The sequence below is a fragment of the Rhincodon typus genome, chromosome 42 (genome assembly GCF_021869965.1).
Source record: "Rhincodon typus isolate 14 chromosome 42, sRhiTyp1.1, whole genome shotgun sequence".
Taxonomy (NCBI): domain Eukaryota; kingdom Metazoa; phylum Chordata; class Chondrichthyes; order Orectolobiformes; family Rhincodontidae; genus Rhincodon; species Rhincodon typus.
This window is the reverse complement of record NC_063373.1, coordinates 5388265-5414378: the sequence shown is the minus strand read 5'-3', so window position 1 is coordinate 5414378 and position 26114 is coordinate 5388265. Positions and strand designations below refer to the sequence as shown.

Here is a 26114-nt window from a genome sequence, read left to right as displayed (position 1 = left end):
TGCCCCTCCTGATTTTATGAATGTCTATAAGGTTATCCCTCAGCCTCTGACGCTCCAGGGACATGTCCAAGCCAATCTAGCCACTCCTTATAACTCGAACCCCCTCCAGTTGTGGTAACGTCCTTGTAAGTCTTCTTTGCACCCTTTCTAGTTACTAAACTATTAGCAGGGTGACCAGAATTGCACACAGTACTCCAAAAGTGGCCTGTCCACTGTCCTGTACACAGTGAGTGCACCTTAGTGATCTCTCCCTCTGTATGAATATACCTGTGTGTAGGCGTATGGATGACAGTGAATTCCTTCCCACATTTTTGGGTAGACAAACGACCTCTGCCTGATATGACTGTACCAATTAACTTCCAGCTCAGGCAGGGATCTGAATTCTTCCTCTCAGTATCCACATGTCTATAGTTTCCACCTTGAATTGAATTGAATTAGCTTTATTGTCACATATACTCAAATGAACACAGTGAAAAGTTTACAAGTCGCCACTTACAACACCATCCTAGGTACAAAGGTACCTAGCTAGAGATGCTTAAGTACAAATTCTTAGGAAAAATAAAGAAATCAAAAGTTTACCATTACAAATCATAGGAATAAGTTAGAAAAATAGATAAATAAGAAGTTTAGTTCACACTGGTACCTAGGAGCCATCTCTACACTGTTGGGTCCATCATGCCAATGCTGCCAAATCCCATACTGAACTCACACTTGTCTATCAAACAGGATGCCCCTGCTCCTCTGCCATTTTGCCCATGACCAGAAGTCCCCGCTCCAGGCCGACCGCGACCAAGAGTCCCTGGTTCCACTGCTGCCTCGATGATGCCAGGAGTTTCCTCTCCAGACATATCACACTGCTACCACTGCAGCCAGTGGAGATAGTGATTTTCTTCCTCCCGTTGTAAAAAGTCACTGAATCTCGGGTTGGAGTATTTTGGGTAACACTTTCAGATCCTGATGTGATAGTTGGCTTGAGCTGCAAATTCTTCCCTTCCAATATCCCGGGAAACTGATTTAAAGCAGTAGAAGAGGTGAGTGAGAAACTCACAGGAATGCAAAAATGAGTTGAATGAATCTGGCAAATTTGTGAGGCTGATACTCATTAAAAACATTACTCAAAGGCTGTCAGATTGTCACTGAAACCCGAGTGGCCAGTCTGGACCTAGGCGAGAGTGTGGCCTCTGCGGGAGAGATGAGAATTGAAGGAGTAGGATTTTATATTTCTACAACCCATCGGAATCGCCCAAACCCACAGCCTGCACTTGAGAAGAAGGGTCGGGTGTGTATACAGCACGTGTATGTGAACACCATTGTGTTTGTCCAAGAGTGAATGAGCAGTAGTCTCCCCCATGTTAATATCTGTGAAGAAAATAATCAGAATGATTGTTTCAAGTCCGATGACCCTTCCTCCACTGGACCCGAAAGGTTAACTCTGATTTTTTTCTTCACAGATGCTGCCAGACCTGCTGAGCTTTTCCAGCAACTACTGTTTTTGTCCCTGATTTACAGCATCCGCAGTTCTTTCAGTTTCCCCCATGTTAATATTTGGAAGACCAAAGCTATTGTTTTAGTTCCTGTTACTAACTGCTCCATCTGAATCAGACTTCTCTCAAACATGGCATCAAGATAAGCATTCAGCAATGTGTTGTGATGAAGATTTATTATATTATTTGGGACCTTGAGTTTGAAAGGAGAGGTAAATAGGCTTTTAGTTTTCTGTTGTTTGCATTGTATACAAATGATCTGGAGGAAAATATGGGCAGCCTGATTAGTAAGTTTGCAGATGACACAAAGGTTGGTGGAGTTGGTGATAGTGCCAATGATTGTGAAATGACACAACAGGATATGGATAGATTGACGACTTGGGCACAGAAATGGCAGATTGAGTTTAATCCAGACAAATGCAAGGTGATGCATTTTGGAGGATCAAATTTAGGTGTGAATTATACTGTAAATGGCAGAACTCTTAGGAACATTAATATACAGACAGATCTGGGCATACAGGTCCATAGTTCCCTAAAAGTGGCAACACAAGTGGCCAAAGTGATTAAGAAGGCATATGGCATGCTTGCCTTTATCGGTCAGGGCATGGAGTACAAGATTGGCAAACCGTGTTGCAGCTATATAAAACCCTTGTTAGGCGGCATTTGGAGTATTGTGTGCAGTTTTGGTTGCCACATTACCAGAAGGATGTGGAAGCTTTGGAGAGAGTGCGGAGAAGGTTCACCAGGATGTTGCCCAGTCTCGAGGGCATTGGCTATGAGGAAATGTTAAAAAGACTAAGATTGCTTTCACTGGAAAGACGGCGGCTGAGAGGAGACCTGATAGAGGCCTAGATAGAGTTGATAGAGTCTTTTTCTCAGGGTTGACATTTCAATTACAAGGGGGCACAGGTTCAAGATGAGAGGGCAAAAGTTTAAGGGAGATGTGTGAGGAAAGTTTTTCATGCAGAGAGTGATAGGAGCCTGAAATGCACTGCCAGGTCTTGGAATCAGGCATGTTGGCGACATTTAAGAGGCATCTTGATGATTACATGAATAGGGAGGGAATAGCGGGATACGGACTGAATGAGGGCAGAAAGTTTGTTTTTCTTTAGTTTAGCCAGGGCATGATGATTGGCACAGGCTTGGAGGGCAGAAGGACTTGTTCCCGTGCTGTATTTCTCTTTTTCTCTTGTTCTTTCAGCTCTGTGATGGTGACTTCTTTTTTGAAAGGGTCAGAGATTTTCTTATTTTAGCAGTGGGTCAAAATAACATTTCCAAGAAACCATCTGTCCTGAATGACTAAATGACTTCACAAACTGCCTGGTGAGATAACTGCTTAAGATTTACAAACTAGAGAGCGACAGATGGAGAACGACCATAAGCAGAAGAAAGTGTCCACATCAGCAGATATACTGCTCAGCTGCCCTAAGGTGAACAAGTAGCTGGAAACAAACAGCCCTCAGCTTTGATTGAGTTCAGTGAGAAAATCCAGTGAGTTAGCCTGTATCTATGTGTTTTGGGGAGAGACTGTAATGGAGAGTTACTGTCTGGTAATTCACCAAAAGAAAATACTTGTGTCTTTGTTGATCATGTAAGAAATACTAAATGGAAGATAGGAGAGATATTTCACTGGGGTTGACTGTCTGCAAAGGAGTTTGCTGGGAAAAAGGGTTGAATCTTTTTACTGTTTCTGATCAGACTTTTTCAAATTGACTCACAGCTCTGTCTTTTCCTATTTTCTTGAATAATAAACTTGTGTACTTTTGTGAAAAGTACATTGACAGCCTCTAGTTAATATATTCAGTGACTGACCACCTCAGTAACTAAATAGAAGAAATAAAGCTTATAGTCTATCAATCCACCTTTCACAGTGGAATATGACTTGTCCAGTATTACATTAGTTGGAATCATAATAAAGTGGGGGGCTCTTGCTAGGATAGAAATTCATTTAAGATGAATCTGTGAATCTTTATAAACTTAACACATGGTGATACTAGACACAAAAGTGGGAGAGTTGTTGTCAAGTATACTCCACAGGTTACAATTTCATACACATACAAAACAAGCTCAGGCCACTTGGTCTTCAAGCCTGCTCCACCATTCAGTAAAATTATGGCTGATCTGATTTTAACCTCAAATGTAAATGTGTGGATATCTCCAGTAATCTTTCATCCTCGGCCATCAAGAATCTATCTATGTCAACCTTCTGAGAGAGAAACTGTTTCCTCGTCCTTATTTCAAAATGGCTTTGACTGTTACTGTCACTGTTCTGAGAGGACTAATGTAACAGTGGATTATTTAAAATCTTACCTAAGGCTACCACTGAAAGGGTTAGCACAGTGGCCCAGTGGTTAGCACAGCTGCCTCACAGTGCCAGGGACTCGGGTTTGATTCCACCCTCGGGCGACTGTCTGTGTGGAGTTTGCACATTCTCCCCATGTCTGCATGGGTTTTCTCTGTGGTTTCCTCCCACAGTCCAAAGATGTGCAGGTTAGGTGGATTGGCCATGCTACATTGCCCCATAGTGTCCAGGGAGGGATGTGCAGGCTATGTGGGTTAGCCATGGAAAATGCAGACATAGCTTATAGGGGTGGGATGCTGTTCAGAGGGTCAGTGTGGACTGTAGGGATTTGAACTGACTATTTCAGTTCAGGAAACCTGGTCAGCATGGATGAATTGGGCCAAAGGGCCTGTTTCCATGCTGTGTGACTCTGTTGCTTCCCTCCTTCCCACTAACTCACCAGGCCGAACTGTCTCTAAACCCCAAGCCTTGCCCAGGTCATGAATTTGCATCTGATCAGAATTGGCGGTATCCTGTGGGATGACTATTTCAGCTTCAAGTTTGCAGGTTGAACAAATAGCTTCAGACTTATTTATGTGGTAGCCAATAGTTCCAGTCTTATAGCGCATTGAAACGAAGGAGGAGAACCACCTGTGGCCAATATCTCAGCAAAGACATCAAGAACAGAGATTTCATTTGACTGCTCCATTGCAAAGGTGAATTTGGAGCCCATTTAAGACATTAGAAGAAATTCTTAAATGCAGCTGCAAAATCAAATATAACAAACATGTCATCTACATATTGGAAATATGCAAAGAGGTAGAGGTTCCATCAAAAGTACGTTTCTCATGGAACCCTGGTAATCACTTCATAACCTGAAATAGTAGCACCATGAGTGCTGTCTGTCACACTGAGTATAGGAGTTGGGACGTCATGTTGAGGTTGTACAGGACGTTGCTGAGGCCTCTTCTGGAGTACTGTGTGCAGTTTTAGTCGCTCTATTGTAGGAAGGATATTATGAAACTGAAGAGGGTTCAGAAAATATTTGCCAGGACTTTGCCAGGAATGGAGGCATTGAATTACAAAAATAGGTTAGGACCTTTTTCAGCTGGAGTGTAGGAGGTTGAGGAGTGACCTTCATAGATTGTAGAATTCCTACAGTGTGGAAACAGGCCCTTTGGCCCAACAAATCCATGTTGACCCTCAGAGCATCCTACCCAGACCCATCCACCATAACCCACCTAATCTACATGTCCCTGGACACTATGGGCAATTTAGCATGGCCAGTGCACCTAGCCTGCACATCTTTGGACTGTGGGAGGAAGCCAACACAGACACAGGGAGAACATGCAAACTCCACACAGTCAGTTGCCTGAAGGTGGAATTGAACCAGGGTTCCTGCTGCTGTGAGGCAGCAGTGCTAACCACTGAGCCACCATGCTACCCCCTTATTGAGCTTTATAAAATCATGAGAGGCAAAGATAAGTTGAATGACAAGAGTCCTTTCCCTAAGATGGGCGAGTTCAAAACTAGGGTGCATACTTTTAAGGCAAGAGGAGAAAGATTTAAAAGGGACATGGGGGCAACTTTTTTACGCAGAGAGTGATTTGTGTGTGGAATGAACTTTGAGAGAAAGTGGTGGATGCAGGTACAGTTAGAACATTTAAAAGACATTTGGATAAGTACATGAATTGTAAAGGTTTGGAGGGATATGGACCAAGCACAAGCAGGTGGGACTAGTTTAGTTTGGGAAACTTGGTTGGCATGGATTGGTTTCCATGCTGTATGACTCTGTAACTGTGATCAGGTGGTCTGCCCATCACACAAGTGAATGATGTGGTATTGCATTTTCTGTGGTGGAGTGATGCTGGGTTTGAAGGGTGGTTGCACACCCAAAGACTGGTAAATCACATCAAAGACTACGTTCCTTCAGCTGTTGCAGCTGGCTGGGGACTGACCCTATGTAACCAGTCTATGCTTACATAACTCAAAACACACTCAAAACAATGCATCTTTCTGCTCAGGAGACTAAAGAAATTTGGTAAGCCCGCAAGGACCCTCCACTTTTACAGATGCACCAGAGAAAGCATTCTATCTGGATGCATCGTGGTTTGGTATGGCAACTGCCCTACCCAGGACCATAAGAAACTACAGAGAGTTGTGAACACAGCCCAGACCATCGCGTCAGCTAGCCTTCCATCCATTGACTCCATTTACACTTCTCGTTGCTGCGGAAAGGCAGCCAACATCATCACAGACCCCTCCCACTCAGGTTATAATCTCTTCCAACCTCTCCCTTCAGGGAGATGATACAAAAGCTTATACACACCAACAGATTCAAGAGCGGCTTCTTCCCTGCTGTTATTAGACGTCTGAATGGACCTCTCAAATTTCAAATCTAATGTTGATCTTGCTTTTTTTACACCATTTTTTGCATCTGTAACTTTGTATTGCTCACTTTGTTGAATCACCCTATGATCTTGTGTCTTTGCATGGTATGCTCTGCTTTACTGCATGCCAAACAAAACTTTTCACTGTAGTTAGGTACACGTGACAATAATAAATCAAATCAAATCAAATCAGTGTCCAGCATTAGATGTAATCCTGCAAGTCGACATCATTTGCTAAGTAATCAAAAGTATGCTAAGAATTATGCACACAACCTATTTAGAATTGTCAGTCCAGCTTGCAAACAGTGTGATACATATATATGTACTGGAAGCTACATATATGAACACAATGGGGTCTATTCAATGCATGGAGAACACCAATTTCAACTCAACAGCATAGCAGCCAGTTACTGGTTGAGTTCTCACTAACCAATGAAAGAGTCATAGAATCACAGAATCCCTACAGTGTGGAAGCAAGCCATCCGGCCCATCCGGTCCAAGCCGAACCTCCAAAGAGCACCCATCCCCTACCCTGTTCCTATAAACCTGCATTTCCCATGGCTAATCCACCTGACCTTGCACATCAAAACTGAAAGAACTGTGGATGCTGTAAATCAGGAACAAAAACAGAAGTTGCTGGAAAAGCCCAGCAGGTCTGGTAGCATCTGTGAAAAAAAAATCAGGCAAAAACAGAAATTGCTGGAAAATCTACCATCAGTTCCGAGGAAGGGTCACCGGACCCGAAACGTTAACTGATTTTTTCTTCACAGATGCTGCCAGACCTGCTGAGCTTTTCCAGCAACTTCTGTTTTTGCAACCTGCACATCTTTGGGCTGTAGGACTGCCTGGGTTTAAGATTTAAACACAACCATTGAAATGTTTGCTGCATCCCCGCAGGCTTCCATCTGTTTAAAGCCATAAAACAAAGGGGTCTAGGTTTTCCCCTGAACTTTTGAGACACATCAGGTTTCCAAATGAGGCAACAGTTTCAGTCAACTTCGGGATATCTGGGCTCAGCGACGCCCTCTCATTCACTCTTACTGGTTGGAGGACCAGCCGCGCCAGCTGGGACCTCCAGCTCCGCCCCCAGACATATCTTCACTCTGATTGGTAGGAGGACCAGCCGGGCCCACTTGGTCCTCCAAGCCCATCACCTTAACACGGTCATAAGTTCATTCTGATTGGTAGGAGGACGAGCTGGCTCGGTCCTCCAGCACCGCCCCCTCCTTTTACTGGTCCAGAGCTGCCATCAATCAAGTGCCCACCTCGCCTCGAAATGTGGAACGTACGCAGTGCGGGTGAGTGAGGGAGAGAAGGTGGAGTTTCTGGAGTACATTTTTTTGCAATTGGCAGCTATCTCACATTTAAGGTTTAACAATTAATCCAGCATCCACTCTGCCATTTGTGGAAGAGAGTTCTAAATCACCACCACTCCTTGTGTGTGAAAGTGCTTCCTAACATCTGAACAGTTTGGTCCTAGTTCTCACTGTGCTCACAATTCTACAATCCCCTACCAGGGGCAATTTCTGTTAATGTCTTGAAGATTTTGATCATATCGCCCCTTAAACTTCTAAATTCTGGGGAAAACAGGCCTCATTTGCCACATTGATTTGATTCTCAGTCTGCAGACAGGTGGAGACTGGCAGACGAGAGGGAGGGAGGAAACTGGGAGTGGAGGAAAGAAATGTTGGAGATCAGTTTGGATTTCAGCCCAGGGAGGATGTGAGGGATGTGAATTTACAGCTTGAGAGGACAAAGAGAGGAAAGGATTGCCTTTATCGGTGATTGCATTCTGTATAGGAGTTGGGATGTCATTTTGTAACTGTACGGGACATTGGTTAGGCCACTTTTGGAATATTGCCTTCAGTTCTGGTCTCCCCGCTGTAGGAAAGACGTTGTGAAACTTGAGAGGGTTCAGGAAAGATGTTGTCATGGTTGGACTGTTTGAGCCGTAGGGAGAGGCTATTTTCCCTGGAGCGTTGGAAGCTGATGTGTGACCTTATTGAGGTTTATAAAATCATAAGGGGCATGGACAGGGTGAATAGCCAAGGTTTTTTCTCCAGGGTAGGGCAGTCCAAAACTCGAGGGCATAGATTTAAGTTGAGGCAGGGGGGAACATTTAAAAGGGACCTAAGGGATGCGTGTATAGAACGAGCTGCCGGAGGCTGGTAAAATTACAATATTTAAAAGGCATCTGGATGGATACATGAATAGGAAGGGTTTAGAGGGACAAGGTCCAAATGCTGGCGAGTGGGACTAAATTAATTTAGGATATCTGGTTGGCATGGATGAGTTGGACCAAAGGGTCTATTTCCATGCTGTACATGTCTAAGTCGAATTATTCTAGGAATTGTTCTAAGATTCTTAAAGAAACTGGAACTGGCTGGCCTGAATTTGTACTGACATTGACTTTTTATAAATCCATTTTATAGGATATTGTCAGGTGAGGATTTGCTGACAGTAAACCAAAGACAAAAGTCACATCACAACCTGACAGAGTCATTGGTTCATCTTGACTATGCAATATAGACAGAGGATAGTTTTTCTCTCTGTGGGAGAAGGTCTGAAACATTGGTGTGACTGGAAAAGAAATGAGACCCTAGTTTTCCAGTGAACTGACTGCAGAAAGACTTTAAACCAGTTACACAGCCCGAAAAGAGGAAAAAAACACACATTGTTCACAGTGGGGAGAAACTGTACATTAATAGCGTACGTGGATGAGGTTTTGACTCATCCTCCGACCTGTGGAGAGAAACAGGGCCCATGGAGAAACCGTGGAAATGTTGGGACTGTGGGAAGGGATTCAAATACCCATCCCTGCTGGAAATCCACCGACGTAGTCACACCGGGTAGAGGCCGTTCACCTGTTTCCTGTGTGGGAAGGGGTTTATTAATTCATCCAACCTATGGCCTACCGGCGCATCCACATTTGGGAGTGAAGCAGCTTCCTTCTGACAATCTGGGTTTGTTACTAACCAGACTGGAGTTCAGTATTCTGGATCTGATTATGTTCTCAGGACTGTAGTAGCCCTTTAAGAACTGCAGTCTGCAACCTTTCTCATAATTCAGGAATTCTCATCAAATATTACTTCACAACAATATTTTGAACTTTGACTTCAACTCAAAATTGATAACTGGTACCAACTGTACAATTTGGCATCTGAAAGGTTGCACTGATTAACATCATCTCCAATGAGAAGATATTGATGTATCCTTGCTGAGAATTCTCACTAACCTGTACCTTTCACAGAGCAGCTCCTCCACAGTTCACCAGGAAAAGGGGAACGGGAGTTGGTGGAGAATCGAGAATCTCCAAATGTTACCCCCCTGGCCAGAACAGAAATCCCCTCAGCACAGGAATGGAGACCAATCTAATCCGAGTAAAGGACTGTAAGTAATCACCATCTAATGACCTCATTAAATTGTAAGAATTTGTCAAATATTATAGAAATAACTGTGTCTCATTTGAAGAAAGCTTCCATCACAGCTAAGCCTGTATCACTATGTCTCTAACATGGACACTGAAACAAGACATTTCTAAACCTGATACGACGGGTTTACTTATTGGCCAGGAGATGTAGCAAACTGTTCTCGAGAGGAAAAGAATCACTTTGGACAGGTAAGTGATTTCAAAGTGATCCAGACTGGCTCCAGCACCCCCCCTACCACACAGACACACACACACACAGTCACAGGCATGGGCACACTAACACACACACACTAACATACATACACAAATTAATACACAGACACACTAACATACACACACAAACTAATACACAGACACACTAACATACACACAAAATGCACAGAAACACATGCACTAACACACACGCACACTAACAAATCCACACTAATGCACACAAACATACACACACACTAACACACACACAGACAGAGTTCAGAGGAGATGCTACCACCAGCTATAGAAACCAACACTAGCTCTGGGAACGTAGCAGTGAGATAGTACAATCGGGGCTTTGAAAGGATTGGAAGGATCATGGTGGGAGAGGGGTTGGTGTCAAGATTGAGTGAGGGTTGGAGGGGGCTGGTAGGGGGAAGACTGAGACCAGGGTAGAAACCACAATGACCCACACAATTGCAGATTAAGTTCACTGGATGCCAGACGATGTGTAGCTTTTGTGGCCTGGGGTGATGGAGTAGTGGGTGGGCAACATATTTTCATATTTCCCTTGATTCTTTGAGTATGCAGTTCCTATTTAGTTTTATTTTACAGGGCCCTGCGTTTAAATTGCTGGTTGCATTTTAGTTCCTCGTGCCTAATCTATGGATACACATGGTAGGGAGGGGTGGGCAGGCCAGACCCTATTTTTTGGGCCTGGCCAAAGAAGCCATTTACAAGTCCAGGCTACGGGCTATGGAGGGGATGGTCACAGTATGTAGATGCGACGGTCAAGAAGGTACAACAACGCCTCTTCTTTCTCAGGGTGGCTCAGGAAATTTGGCATATCCATAAGGACCTTCACCAACTTCTACAGATGCAACGTGGAAAGCATTCTATCCCGGTGCATAATGGCTTGGTATGGCAACTGCTCTGCCCAGGACAGTTAGAAACTACGGAAGATGATGTGCACAGCCCAGACCATCAGGGAAGCCAACCTTCCATCCAGGGATTCCATTTACACATCTCGTTGCCGCAGGAAGGCAGTCAACATCATCAAAGACCCCTCCCATCCTGGTTATAACCTCTTTCAACCTCTTCCGTCAGGCAGAAGGTACAAAAGCTAAAACATATGGACCAACAGGTTCAAGAACAGCTTCTTCCCTGCTGTTATTAGGCTGCTGAATGGACCTCTCTAACGTCAAATCAAATATTGATCTTGCTTTTGTGCAGTCCATGTGCAGCTGTAACCTTGTACGCTTCTGTCTAAACACCCTGTGATCTGTATATGGAGATAGTAGGAACTGCCGATGCTGGAGAATGTGAGATAACAAGGTGTAGAGCTGGATGAACACAGCAGGCCAAGCAGCATCAGAGGAGCAGGAAAGCTGACGTTTTGGGTCTAGGCCCGAAACGTCAGCTTTCCTGCTCCTCTGGTGCTGCTTGGCCTGTTGTGTTCATCCAGCTCTACACCTTGTTATGTCATGATCTGTACATGTCCTTGTTTGCTATGATTTGCCTGAACTGTTTGCAAAACAAAGCTTTCACCGTACTTAGGTACATGCGACACCAATAAATCAAATCAAAATCAGTACCTGACTGTCTGCCCCTCTTCTGGCATGAGAGACCAGTGGACACCTCAGGAGAGGGGGTGCATGCGTATCATCATCCCAGACATTTGAGGGAGGTGACAGCCTAGTGGTATTTTCGCTGGACTGTTACTCCAAAGATCCAGTAATGCTCTGGGGACCCAGTGTCAAATCCCGCCATGGCAGATGGTGGAATTTGGATTTGAAAAAATCTAGAATTAAGAGTCTAACGATGACCATGAATCCTTTGCTGATTGTCAGGAAAAACGCATCTGGTTCACTCATGTCTGTTAGGAAGGGAAGCTGCCATTCTTATCTGGTCTGGCCTACACGTGACTCCAGAGCCACAGCCAATTTGGGTAACTCTGTTCAGTTAGGGATGAGGAATAAATGCTGGCTCAGCCAGTGACACCCACATCCCAATGAATATTTTTATCATGTAGTTGGAAAATTGGAGGGTCTTTAATTTGCAAGGGACAGTGGGGCCAAGTGTTCATTGGATGGGTCATGACAGTCAATTTAAAGACAAGAGGGATAGAACCAGGAGACACAGATGGTCAACATGACAAATGTCGGGGGGAGTTTGGACGGTGGGAATAGTGGAGTGTGACGTGGCTTTCATGGACAGAATGGGATCTGATGTGGCAACGTGCTCTACCTGTCCTTTGTGGAGAAACGTGCAAAGAAAATCACCTTTAACCACAGTTCCATCAGGAAATGGTCAGCACGTTGCATCCTTGAGACCCTGCGGGGAAAAGGAGAGGGTGGATCCTGTCACGTGGTGCCCTGAGTGCACTGTCAAAGTCATTCAGTAGAACACCTCATCGCCAGAACTTTTCCAACAAGCACCAAGACATCACTCGGCTGGTGGGCGCTGCCCGTCAGATCCTGTACGTTCGCCAGTTGGTCTGCAGCACCGCACGTTACCCTCAAAGTGCCTGCAGGGGTAGAGGTATGCATGTAGTCTGTCACACATCTCCTGCTGGAATGTGCCTTTGCAAAAGGAGGTCTGGAGAAAGATGCAGTGCTTTGTGCCGGGGTTCGTCCCGAACTGCTCCCTGATGCGGGATTCTGTGCTCTACGGTCTGTTCCCGGAGACAGGTGCCGACTGCGCCATGGAGGACTGTCAAAGACCCTCTTTGGTCTGCCCGAAACCCGTTGGTCTTCCAGAGCAAGGAGTTGACCCCGACCGAGTGCTGCAGACTGGCACATTCCAAGGTGCAGGGCTACCTGCTGAGGGACGCACTAAAGCTTGGGGCAGCTGTTGCCAAGGTGCAGTGGGCAAAGACTAAGAGGTCTTCCTGCTGAAGATAAATAGGGGTCCATTCATTTATCAGACCCTCCCCGTGCCTGAAGCATACGTAAATATAATCTTGTACAAGTCAGAAGTGCCTGGGGATTTTTTGGAACTGTCGGGGAAGTCAAACTCCAATGTTGGTTTGTTCTCAGTACGCTAAGACTGTACAGAACCGAACTGCTCCAGTGACTGTACACAGGTAAAGATTTTTATGAATAAGGTATACTTTTGAAATCAAACAAAAAGGGAGAGAGACGGGAGAGTGGTGCAATTTCAGGAATCGGCAAAGGTGCAGTTTCAGAGACAGTTGGTCCCTGTGGAGGAAGAGAAGTAGCAGAAGCAGCTGACTGGATTGTTTCAGTCTTGGTATTAAAACTGTCCTGTGACCCCCTTGTGCGTGCTGTTGGAGGAGACAGGAGAGACAGCAGTCCCGAACTAGTCTAGTGATAGTTTGTAAAGAAAAGGCTCATTGCGTTTGCATTTGACACAAATCTGATTTATTTTCACTTCCATCCAAAAGAACAAAAACCAGCGAGCGGGCCAGACTTTATTCATTTCAGCAGAACCAGCGTTTCAGTGAAATGTGGCTGCGTCCTGGGTGTAGTAAACAGAACGTTCCAGCTCCTGCGATCACTTGGAAGTGGTATCACAGGCAGACGGGGCAGTGAAGAAGGCGTTTGGCACGCTTACCTTCATCATTTGAGTACAGGAGTTGGGATGTCATGTTGCGGCTCTACAAGACATTGGTCAGGCCACGTACGGAATACTGCGTAAAATTCTGGTCGCCCCGGCAGAGTTCAAAAACCAGAGGTCAAGTGGCAGAGGATTAGAGGGAACATGAGGAAAAACATTTTTACAGAGGGTGTGGGTGGGCGTCTGGAAATCGCTGGCTGAGTTGACGGTAGAACCAGAGACCCTAAATGCTTTCAGTTTGAGTTAGGAAAATAGGCCGGGACTTTTGTCACTGGAACGTTGGAGGCTGAGGAGGTGACCTTATAGAAGTTTATAGAATCATGAGGGGCATACATAAGGTGAACAACAGAGGTCTTTTTTCCCCAGGGTAGGGGAGTCCAAAATGAGAGGGCCATACGTTTAAGGCGAGAGGAGAAAGATTTAAAAGGGACCTGAGGGGCAACTTTTTCAGGCAGAGGGTGGTGCGTGTATGGAACGAGCTGCCAGAGGAAGTAGTGGAGGCTAGTACAACTACAACATTTAAAAGACACTTGGGCAGGGACTTGAACAGGCAGGGTTTAAGAGGGATGTGGGCCAGGCGCAGACAAACAGGACTAGATTGGGTTAGGAAACCTGGTCGGCATGGACGAGTTGGGCCGAAGGGTCTGCTTCCGTGCTGTATGACTGGCTGGTGGGCGACTAGGTGAGAAGATCGGTCGAACCCAGCCCCGCAGCAGGGAGCACCGGAAAGGCCTGACGTCGGTGTGGACCTGCTGGTGGGACTTGAGCTCCCTCCCTGAAGCTTTTGCAGCACTTCCCCACAGTCAGGATCTCTCCTCGGTGTGAAACCCGCCGGTGTATCACGAGATGGGACAACTCAACGAATTGCTTGCTGCGCTCAGAGTGGGAGAACGGCCTCTTCCCAGCGTGGCAGCGCCCGGTGAATTTGCAGCCCCTCCCAGCAGACTCCACATTTCCACCATCCCTGGCCGCGGTGACCGCATTTGTGTTCCGACAGGGCCAGACGGTTGGTCAAAGCTCCGAGTGCGCAGGGAACACGTGTACGATCCTTCCGTGTTCAGAATCCGATGATTCCCGTTGGCCGACTCCATGGAATTCTATTCTAACGTGGTGTTGGGTTTGACTTCGCTCCCTCCACCAATTACAAATACCGATGCCCTGTGAAAAGGATCGAAAACAGAATGAGTGAGTGAGAAAGAAAGACAGAGGGAGCCCATAAATGTCCAAAAGCGGATTGAGGGTTTACGTTGACCCTTCGGGGAACCAAGACAAGGAAGAAGTAACCATGGGAAGGTGCCGTATGTCATACAACCCCAACTGGAAAGGAAATTTGCCATTCAGCCTGGCCTGTAGACCAGGAGCGAGGGGGAGGAAAGCAAGGGAGAGATCGGAGAATGTGACGATGGGATAGGGAGAAAGATGAGCGAGGCCGGGGGTAGAGGAAGACTTTTTTTTTAACATATATATATATAAAATCATCACTTATGACTTGAGTATTGTTGAAAAAGGTTAAAGAGCAAACATAAATCAAGGCTTGGACAGTGGCTCAGTGATTACCAATGCTGCCTCACGGTGCTAGGGACCCAGGTTCGATTCCACCCTCAGGCAACTGACTGTGTGCAGTTTGCACGTTCCCCCCCCGTGTCTGCGTGGGTTTCCTCTGGGTGCTGTGGTTTCCTCCCATAGTCCAAAGATGTGCAGGTTAAGTGGATCAGCCATGCTAAATTGTCCCGTAGTGTTCCAGGGATGTGTAGGTTAGTGGGTTAGCCATGGGGAATGCAGGACTACAGGGATGGGGGAGGGGAATGAATCTGGTTGGGATGCTGTCTGGAGAGTCAATATGGACTTGTTGGACTGAATGGCCCGTTTCCACACAGTAGGGGTTCTATTAAAAAAAAACAGACTCCCTTCTCATGCAGTATAATATGTTGTTCTTTGGTGTTTCTTGTGAACTGTCAGAGACACACAGCATGAAAACAGACACTTCAATCCAACTCGTTCATGCCAACTAAGTTTCCCAAACTAAACTAATCCCAGTTGCCTACGTTTGGCCCATATCCCTCTAAACCTTTCCTATTCACATACCTGTCCAATTGTTTTAAGTGTTGTAACTGTACCTGCATCTACCACTTCCTCTGGCTGCTCATTCGACACACGAACCACCCTCTGTGTGAGAAAGTTGTCCCTTGGGTCCCTTTTAAATCTTTCCCTTCTCATCTTAAAAAATGCCGCCCCCCTCCGCCAACCCCCGGTTTTGAACTCACCCACCATGTCCTGAAGAGTGCAAGAGGAAAAGCTTGAACAAATATGACTTCACCAGTACAAGATTTTGTAAACATACCACTCCACTGGAATTTCTACAGATCGTTCCAAACTCTGCCATTCCACACCTTGCAGCAGACATATGTGGATCCTGGTTAAAAACCCAACTGGGTTCCTGAATATCTCTTAGAGAAGGGAACCTGCCAGACAGTCTGCATCAACTCCAGGAAGAAGGTTAGCTAAGATTACAAAGGAATCTTGATCAATTGGGTCAAATGGCTAAGGAGTGGCAGGTGGAGTTTAATTTGGATAAATGCAAGGTATTGCATTTTGGTAAAACAAACAAGGGCAGGACTTACACAATTAAAAGTAGGGCTTTGGGTATTGTTGTGGAACAGATAGACTTAGGGGTTCAGGTACATAATTCTTTGATGTTTGCATCACATATGGATAGGGTGGTTAAGAAGGTGTTTATCATGCTTGCCTTCATTGCTCAGAGTATAGGATTTGGGACGTCATGTTGAGGTTGTACAGTATGTTGGTGAGGCCTCTTCTGGAGTATTGTGTGCAGTTCTGGTCGCCCTGTTATAGGAAGGAAGTTATTAAGCTGGAGAGGGTTCAGAAGAGATTTAGCAGGATGTTGCCAGGAATGGAGGGTTTGAGTGATAAAGGATAGGTTGGGACTTTTTTCACTGGAGCATAGGAGGTTGAGGGGTGACTTTGTGGAAGTTTATAAAATCCTGAGGGGCACAGATAACTTGACTAGCAAAGGTCTTTTCCCTCGGGTGGGGGTGTTCAAAGCTAGGGGGCAAATGCTTAAGGTGAGAGGAGAAAGGTTTAAAAGGGACTTAAGGGGCAACTTTTTCATGAAGCGTGTGTTTCATCTGTTGAATAAACAGCCAGAGGAAGTGGTGGATGCAGGTACAGTTACAGTGTTTAAAAGGCATTTGGATAGGTACCTGAATAGGAAACAGAAGGTTATGGGCCAAATGCAGGCAGGTGGGACTAGTTTACTTTGGGATTATAGTCTGTATGGACAGCTTGGACCGAAAGGTCTGTTTCTGTGCTGTGACACTCTATGACATGTATCTAAAATGATACGTTTTAGCATTGTATGGGCAGTGGCTATTTAGCAATTGATCACCCCGAGAATATATCTCCCTCAACAATTACTCGGAAATTGCTCAGCCTGACGGGATTACAGAGTTCTCAGGGTTAAAGCCAGCAGCAACTCCTCCAGCTCAAACTGACTGCGTTTCAGAGAACAAATAAACCATTGCTGGGTTATAAGGAAAGGTCAGACGTGTGGGAGGCGTTGATTAGTTCTTCAGAGAGCTAGAATGGGCACAATAGTTTGAATGGCTTGCTTCGGTACTCTCATTCATCACCATCATCATCACCATCTGCCGCCCCTTCCAGACCAGGATGGCACTCTTTCACTGTCAGGGTGAGTCCGTAGGTGGTTGTACAGACCAATACAGCTACTGCAGGTTCTGTTACACTTGGGGTGGAAGGTAGTCACGGGAAGGGTTGGGTGGGGCTCTGGTGTGGCAGCGCGCTCCTTTCGCTGTTTTCCCCTGGCTTCCGCTTTATTCCCCCGACGGCAAGTCTCGAGGAGCTCGACGCCTTCCCGGATACTCCCCCTCCACTACGGGCCAGTGATTCCCAAGTGTCTGTGGGAATGCTGCACTTCCCCAGCGAGACATTGACGGTATCGCTGAAGTGCTTCCTCTGCCCACCTGGGGCTCGCGTGCCGTTTCGGAGCTGGGAGTAGAGCACCTGCTCGGGGTTGGGGTGGGGGTGGGGTCTCGTGTCGGTCATACAAACAATGTACCCAGCGCATCGCAGCCGATCAAGGGTGGGCAGTGCCTCGATACCAGGGGGTGTCGGCCTGGTCGAGGATGCCGGTGTTGGTGCATCTTTCTTCCCAGTGGATTCACAGGTTCTAGGGCAGGCAGTGTTGGTGGCACTGCTCCTGCTCCTCAAGGTGTCTGCTGCAGACAGTCCACGTCTCACAGTCATGGAGGAGCATGGGAACCACCACAGCTCTGTAAACCATGAGCTTGGTATCGGATCTGATGTTGGTGTCCTCGAACGCCCTCAGGTGGCCGAAGGCTGCGCTAGCACGCTGGATGCAAAGCTGCATCTCTTCGTCTGCTCCTATGATGCTGCTTGACCTGCTGTGTTCATCCAGCCCTGCACCTTGTTGTCTCTCTTCGTCAATAACTGCTTTGGCCAACAGGACACCCCCGAAGTATTGGAAGTGGTCAACGTTCTCTAAGGGCTCCCCGCGAACCTTGATGATCGGGGTGGGGGGGGGTGGGGTTTGCTCCACAATGCCAGGCCAGGTTGCTGGAGCACCTTTGTCTTGTGGATGTTCAGGGTGAGACTTTTACTGTGCTGTACTCATTCTGTGCCAAAGGACCTACACCAAAGACCAGGACACAACCCTCTGCAACCAAAAGCTACATTAGTTGGTACTACTGTTGTTTTAGACTCAGTTCTATAAGCAACTCCCGCCAATAAAATACTTCGGATTCACCGTTTTCAAAGTTGAAATTTCCTGCTGGACCCTGGAGTTGAAAAGACATCGGAAGTACTGGAGTGAAAGCAATGTCTTGTGGTCTTCAAACACTCCAGCTCCCTGCAACAGTAGATTACCAAACTCGGAAATGTCACTCGTGGTTTGAGATTTAGTTTGCAGTGTGCAAATTCCACCCGCACCCGAATCTCCCTCGAACCCCATTGCAAAATGAGTTTGCAAAATGCATCCCTGTCAAATTCGGGTCAGACATTGCCATCATTTACTCGACCTGTTTCCGATCACGCATGGGTGCTGTTACGCCTTGACCTTACAAAGATGGCAGCCCTTACACACAAAGCCCCTGCCCACTCCATCTTCCCTCACCAAGATGGTGCCTGTTAACCCTGGCCTGTTATAGACTCATAGAGTTGTACAGCACAGAAATGGACCTTTTGGTCCAATGCATCTGCGCTCATCAGATTTCCTAAACTGAACTAGTCCCATTTGCCAGCATTTGACCCATCTCCCTCTAAACCTTCCCTATTCATGTACCTATCCAGATTCATTTTAAATGTTGTAGTTGTACCAGCCTCCTCCCCTTCCTCTGGCAGCTCGTTCCATACACGCACCACCCTCTGTGTGAAAAAGTTACCCCTTCGGTCCCTTTTAAATCTTTCCCCTCTCACCTTAAACCTACTCCCTCTAGTTTTGGACTCCCCTACCTCGGGGAGAAAGGCCTTGGCTATTCACCCTATCCATGCCCCTCATGATTTTATGAACTTCTATAAGGTCACCCCTCTGCCTCCGATGCTCCAAGGAAAAAAATCTATCCAGCCTCTCCTTATAACTCAAACCCTCCAGTTCCGGTAACATTCTCATAAATCTTTTCTGCACCCTTTCCAATTTAATAATATCCTTCCTATGGCAGAACTGTACCCAAAACTCCAAAAGTGGCCTCAGCAACATCCTGTACTGCTTTCCTTCCCTTTCCTCTCCTGAAGGTGTCAAGTCTGGCTGAGTTCATAGAATCAAACAGTACAGAAGAGACCCTTCAGCCCATCCAGTCCATACTACAATAATACACTTATACCTATACTGTCCTGCACCAGGCCCTAAGTCTTGAATATTCTGACACTTCCCGTCCTAGGACTTTTTAAAGACTGTGAGGTTTCCTGCCTCAACCATCCTCCCAGGCAGTGCATTCCAGATGCTCACCACCCTCTGGGTGAAAACATTTTTCCTCAAATCCCCTCAAAACCTGTTGCCCTTCACTTTAAAATGATGCCCCCCTCTACCTTGTTACTGACCCTTTGACTAAGGGGAAGAGCTGCTTCCTACCCACCCTATCCACGCCCCTCATAATCTTATCCACCTCCATCAGGTTCCACCCTATTCTAAAGGAAATAACCCGAGCTTATCCAGCCTCTTTCATCGCTAAACCGCTCCATCCTGAGCTACATCCTGGTGAATCTCCCTCTGCACCTCCCTCCCCAGTACAATCACATCCTTCCTATGGTGTGGGAACAGAACTGCACACAGTGCTCCAGCTGTGGCTTCACCAAAGTCCTGTCCATCTCTGATATAACCTCCCAGCTCTTATAACCTATTCCACCACTGATAAAGACAAGAGTCCCACATGCCTTCTTAACTAGTTTATTAACCCATCCTGCCAATCACCACATCTAAAAGGCATCTGGATGGGTACATGAATATGTACGGTTTAGAGGTATTGGGCCAAATGCTGGAAAATGGGACTAGATTAGTCTAGGATGTCTGGTCAGTATGGACAAGTTGGATCAAAGGGTGTGTTTCCGTGCTGTACAACTCCATGCCTCTATGCCATCTCTGGGGGATCTGTAGACAAGCACCCAAAGATTCCCCTGTTCCTCTGAGCTTGCTAGTGGCCTGCCATTCATTGAGTACTCCCTTGTCTTGTTCCTTCTTCCAAAGTGCATCACCTCACATTTGTCAGGGTTAAATGCCATCTGCTACTCATCTGCTCAATCGGTTCATATTGTCCTGTAACCTAACACCTTCTTCCTCACTGACAACCACCCTGTCAATCTTTGTGTCATCCGCAAACTTATTTATCATAGTCATACAGCACAGAAACAGACCCTTCGGTCCAACCAGTCCATGCCGACCGTAATCCCAAACTAAGCTAGTCCCACCTGCCTGCTCCTGGCTCATATCCCTCCAAACCTTTCCTATTCATGAACTTATCTAAGTGTCTTTTAAATGTTGTAACTGTACCCACATCCTCAGGAAGTTTATTCCACATGTGAACCACCCTCTTTGTTAAAAAAAATGTGACCCTCATGTCTGTTTTAAATCTTTCTCCTCTCACCTTAAAAATACGCCCACTGATCTTGAAATCCCCCACCCTTGGGAAAAGACACCCATCATTAATCCTATCTATAACCCTCATGGTTTTTATAAACATCTGAAAGGTCACCCCTCAACCTCCTATGCTCCAGTGAAAAAAGTTCCAGCATATCCAGCCTCTCCCCAGAACTCAAATCCTTCATTCCCTGCAACATGCTGGTAAACTTCTTCTGAACCTTCTCTAGCTTAACAATATCCTTCCTATTGTTCAGATCTATATTCAAAGATCTGAACAATGAAGGCAAGTGTGCCAAATGCCTTTTTAAACACCCTGTCTATATATGATGCAAACTTCAAAGAATTATGTACCTGAACCCTATGGTCCCGTTGTTATACAACACTAGTCAAGGCCCTACTTTTAATTGTATAAGTGCTGCTACTGTTTGTTGTACCAAAATGAAATACCTTGTATTTATCCAAATTGAACTCCATCTGCCATTTTTCAGCTCATTGACCCATTTGATCAAGATCTATTTGTAATCTTAGAAAACCTTCACTGTCTACTATGCCATGAATTTTGATGTTGTCTGCAAACTTATTAATCATGACTTCTATATTCTCATCAAAATCATTCATATAAATCCTTCCCACTTTTTTCATCTCCATCATTTATGAATATCACAAACGATAAGGGACCCAGCACTGATCCCTGTAGCACAACACTACACACAGGGCCCTGAAAGTCATCTACTACCACCTTCTGTCTCCTGTCACTAAACCAATTTTGGATCCAACTTGCCAAGTGACGCTGGATCCCATGAACCTTTCTAGTCTTCATCAGTTTCCCATGTGGGACCTTGTCAAAAGCCTTGATAAAATCCACATAAACCACATCAACTGCACTGACTTCATCCATACACTTGGTCACCTCTTTGAAAAATTGCACCAGATTTGTTAGGTGTGACCTCCCTCTCTGAGAAAGCCATGCTGACTGTCCCTGATCGAACATTACCTCTCTCAATGGACGTTAATTTTGACCTTCACTATTTTCTGTAACAGTTTCCCGACCACTGAGATATTGGACTCACCGGTCTATAGTTCCCTGTTCTATCTCTTTCATCCCTCTTGACCAGGGATGGTTTAAAAATTTGGTTCAGGGCCCTTGTAACTTCCTTCCTCTGTCTCCAGCAGCCTGGGATACAACTCATCCCAACCTGGACACATGTCCACTTTTAAATTTGCCGAAACATCAAATACCTCCTCGCTTCTCATGTTAATCAGCTCAAGAGCACAGTCCATCTTCTCAAATTCTAAACTTACGTCCAACCTATGGCGAGGTCTTTTCTAGGGTACTGTGCCCAACTGGGGTGGTACGGTGGTTCAGTGGTTAGCACTGCTGGCTCACAGCACCAAGGCCCTGGGTTCTACTCCAGCCTCGGGCGACTGTCTGTGCGGAGTTTGCACGTTCTCCCTGTATCTGCGTGGGTTTCCTTTGGGTGCCTTGGCTTCTTCCTACAGCACCAAAGGTGGGCAGGTTAGGTGGTTTGGCCACGCTAAATTTCCAATAGTGTCCAGGGATGTATAAGTTAGGAGGATTAGCCATGGGAAATGCAGGGTTACAGGGATGGGAGTGGTTGGGTTGCTGTTCGAAGGGTTGGGGTAAACTCAATGGGCTGAACCACCAGTTTCCACACTGCAGAGATTTTATGATTGTTGGCAGAGTCAGAATTATGTCTTTTTTTAAAATTCATTCACGGGATGAGGGCATCACTGGCTAGGCCAGCATTTATTGCCCAGATGGCAGTTAAGAGTCAACCACATTGCTGTGGGTCTGGAGTCACACGTAGGCCAGATCAGGTAAGGGTGGCAGTTTCCTTCCCTAAAGGATATTAGTGAACTGGATGAGTTTTCCCAACAATCGACAATGGATTCACGGTTGTTATTTTTTTTTATTGAATTCAAATTCCACCATCTGCTGTGGGCGGGATTTGAACCTGTGTTCCCATTACTTGGGTCTCTGGATTAACAGTCCAGCGACAATACTACTAGGCCATCGCCTCCCCTTGAATTTGAGGTGAGGTGAAGCTTTCTGAGCCTGATGAACTAATTCATGAGGTGAATGGAAAAGATATCCAGTCCGATAGTTCACAGATACACCCGCTCCTGTGGATTTAACCAGATGCTACGAGTTCACTGGCTAGTTAAATGCACAGGTCTGCCGTGAACTTTTTTTAATCAAAATCCTCAGTGAGACACGGTGTATGCCAGCATTGATTCCCCTCTGTGTTTCCCCTGGAGAACGTGGTGGTTAGCTGCCTTTTTGAACTGCTACAGTTCCCTGGTACGAAGGGAAAGATTCGAGTTCAGTTTAATGGCTCGACTTACCTAAATGGCTGCAATTGCATCATGACCCAAAGCAGCAAGTTACGGCAGAAGTAACAGCACGTCACCTTGTCAGATTGGAACAATTTCTCAGTGTCCTCCACCACCCAGAGAGCAGTGGAGCGATCGAGAGTACAAAATCGAACCATCGAGGGAACAGATGATCCGGTTGTGGCCAGTGACCGGGTCAACGTTTTACTGTTCGTTCCAATCTCTCCCCAGCTTCCCTGGTCGCGGTCCACTTCATCCCACGGCGGGTCGACAAATTGTTTGCCGCGCACTGGGGTCCCATTTTCCCGGTTGGCATCCGGGAAACCTGAACTTCCTTCCTGCCGGAGACAACGGAGATCATCGCTGCTGCCCATCTCCACAGCAGCAAAAAGACCCGATTCCCCCACCCTGTGCGTTGTTTCGTCTCCCGGCAGGCAGTCAATGTTGAAATAAAAAGAACAGTGTAAAAGGAGTGAGGTTAGGAGGCCAATTGCAAGTGTACGGCTGCCACGAGAACGACAGAAAAACTGAAAGTCGGTTGTCAACGTAATTCTTTACAAAGCTCAGGATTATTCAGCTAATGTTGTCGAGTTGCAGAATGACATCTCACACTGGACACTGCGTTCGAGAGTCAGCTGGCTGGATATGGCCACTACCTTGTTTTCTGAAAACAGTCAAAAGTTGTTTGATATGCTCCGCACGTCTTTGGGATGTACAGCCTTAAGTAGTTGGCACCACATCGGCACTGAAACTGACATACCAAATTTCTCACGTGTGTAACAAACAATGTGGTCTGACAGCAGAGTCCGGTTAGAAGTGAACTCCACTTGTGTTGCAACTGAACAACAGCTAGCTTCACGTTCTGAGGAAGGGTCACCGGACCCGAAACGTTAAGTCTAATTTCTCTCCACAGACCTGCTGAGCTTTTCCAGCAAGCTCCTGTTCTTGTTTCTGTTTTCCACTTCTTTCACTTTGTTTTTTTGCTTAGCTAATCACGTGTTCCTCAAACATTACAGAGATTTTACCCTTCCGGAGTAATCCGAGGTCAGTTTTCCGGAGCAAAAGCGATTGGACTGTCTGAGGGTTATTTGCCATGATACATTCTCGGTCCCGAGGTGATTAAAAGTGGCAAGTGACAGCAGAGTTTGATCTCTTGCGGTCACTTGTGTGCTCGCTGGTGTTTCAGCAGGTAGCGTGACCGAGTGAATCCCTTCCCACACACCGAGCAGGCGAACGGCCTCTCGCCGGTGTGAGTGCGTTGGTGGGCGGTGAGATCGGACGAGTGCCTGAATCGCTTCCCACACACAGAGCAGCTGAAGGGCCTCTCCCCGGTGTGGATCCGCTGGTGCAACATGAGGCTGGCTGACTGGGTGAATCCCTTGCCGCACGCAGAGCAGGTGAAGGGCCGCTCCCCGGTGTGCACACGCCGATGGGCAGCCAGGGTGGAGGAGCGCCTGAATCTCTTCCCGCACACGGAGCAGCTGAACGGCCTCTCCCCGGTGTGGATCCGCTGGTGCAACACCAGGCTGGCCGACTGAGTGAAGCCCTTGCCACACTCGGAGCAGGTGAAGGGCCGCTCCCCGGTGTGGATGCGCCGGTGTAACACCAGGCTGGTGGACTGAGCGAATCCCTTGCCGCACTCGGAGCAGGTGAACGGGCTCTCCCCGGTGTGGACCCGCCGGTGGGCGTTAAGCTTGGCCGAGTTCTGAAACATCTTGCCGCAGTAGGCACAGGCGAACGGCCTCTCCTCGGTGTGGATCCGCTGGTGTATCATGAGGCAGGCCACCTTTGCGAACCCCTTGCCGCACTCCGAGCAGAGGAAGGGCCGCTCCCCGGTGTGGTGGCGCCGATGGGCCTTCAGGAGGTGCCGGTAGCTGAACCGCTTGCCGCAGTCGTCGCACTCCCACGGCCTCTCACCGGTGTGGCTGCGGCAGTGGTTCTCCAGCAGCGAGGGGTAATCAAATCGCTTGCCGCACTCCTCGCACCGCCACGGTTTCTCTCCGGTGTGGACGCGCTGATGGCTGGCCAGCCGCGACGGGTCGGCGAAGGCCCTCGTGCAGTCGCTGCACTTCCACGGCCTCTCCTGAGTGTGACTGCGTTGGTGGTTGCGGAGCAGGGACGGGTAGTCGAAGCTCTTGCCGCAGTCCGCGCACTTCCAGGGCCTCTCCGCCGCGCTGGCCCCACTGTGGGTACGCCGATGGATTTCCAGCAAGGAAGGAAATTTAAATCCCTTACCGCAGTCCTCACACTTCCATGGTCTCTCCATGCTGCCTGTGTTCTTATCCCTCGAGGTTGGGTGAAGACCTCGTTGACACACACTCGCACAGCTTCGCCCAACTGTCAACAAAGTGATTCTTTTCAGACTATTTACTTCATTAAAGCTCTTTCCACAGTCAAAGCACTGGAACAGCCTTACTTCAGTATTTGCGTTGTGGTGCTTTTTCCATCACACTGGTCTTTGAAATCATTTCACATAGACCAGAACAAACATTTCACCTTCCACATCCAAAGCTGACGATATTCTGATCCTCGTGCATTCACTGACTCTGATCATGACCTGAAGAATGATCTGAGTCTCTGATCTTGCAAATCCGCTTTAATACCCTAGAAAAGGAGTATTAACAAGTTTTTGAGTCTAATCACACGGCAGAAATTCTGATCAGACATTTCTAGTTTCAGTGGTACAGTCTTTTTTTCCTTTGTTGCCTCACAGCAGTAAAGTTGTATCCCATGTACTCTCCCTCCTTCAGTGTGCTGAAATCCAGACCCTTCTCACCATCTCTTCCAGTCTTTTTATTGCTCCACCTCCAGCTTCCTCGTTCATTCTACACTTGATCCGTTTAAATCTTCACATTAAACCAAAATATTGCGGTTGCTTGAAATCTGAAATGAACACAAAGTGCTGGAGAAACTTAGCAGGTCTGGCAGCCTCCATAGAGAGAGAGAGGGGGAGACAGCCTTGACGAAAGGTATGATTTCTTCGAGATTGACCCAACTTAGTTTCCCATGCAAAATAAAAAAAGTAACCGGAGGTGTTGGAGACCTGACAGTAGCGAGAAGACAAAACTTGCTAGAGGAACTCAGCACGTCTGGAAGCCCTGCTGAGATTCTCCAGCGGTTTCTGTTGTTTGTTTGAATCACCGCACCTTGCATGCGGTCAGAATAAGAGCATCGTGTCACTGCAACACGACAGGGGTGGGTGTATGGCCGGTGGGGGTTCCAGGGAAGGAGAAATCCCACAGCGACAAACCAGAGAGCTGTCGGTCCGGCAATT

The 26114-nt window shown here is 46.8% G+C and overlaps 1 protein-coding gene and 1 long non-coding RNA gene across 2 annotated transcripts in view; one reads left to right on the top strand and one right to left on the bottom strand.

Annotated features, from left to right (window-relative positions):
- The first annotated feature begins 7402 nt into the window (after nt 1-7402).
- Nucleotides 7403-11369, top strand: LOC125487456. The gene is made up of 3 exons (XR_007265910.1): nt 7403-7453; nt 9406-9545; nt 10603-11369. It is a non-coding gene; the product is annotated as an uncharacterized LOC125487456 (long non-coding RNA).
- A 1774-nt stretch (nt 11370-13143) lies between these two features.
- The window catches only part of LOC109910676 (zinc finger protein 721-like), a 114407-nt gene continuing 101436 nt past the window's right edge, over nt 13144-26114 (bottom strand). Inside the window, exons 7-8 of the mRNA XM_048619091.1 lie at nt 22853-25286; nt 13144-14514 (exon numbers count right to left, since the gene is read on the bottom strand). Of these exons, the coding sequence (XP_048475048.1) occupies nt 24000-25286 (1287 nt within the window). The 3' untranslated portion in view covers nt 13144-14514; nt 22853-23999. The remainder of the gene's footprint in view (nt 14515-22852; nt 25287-26114) is intronic.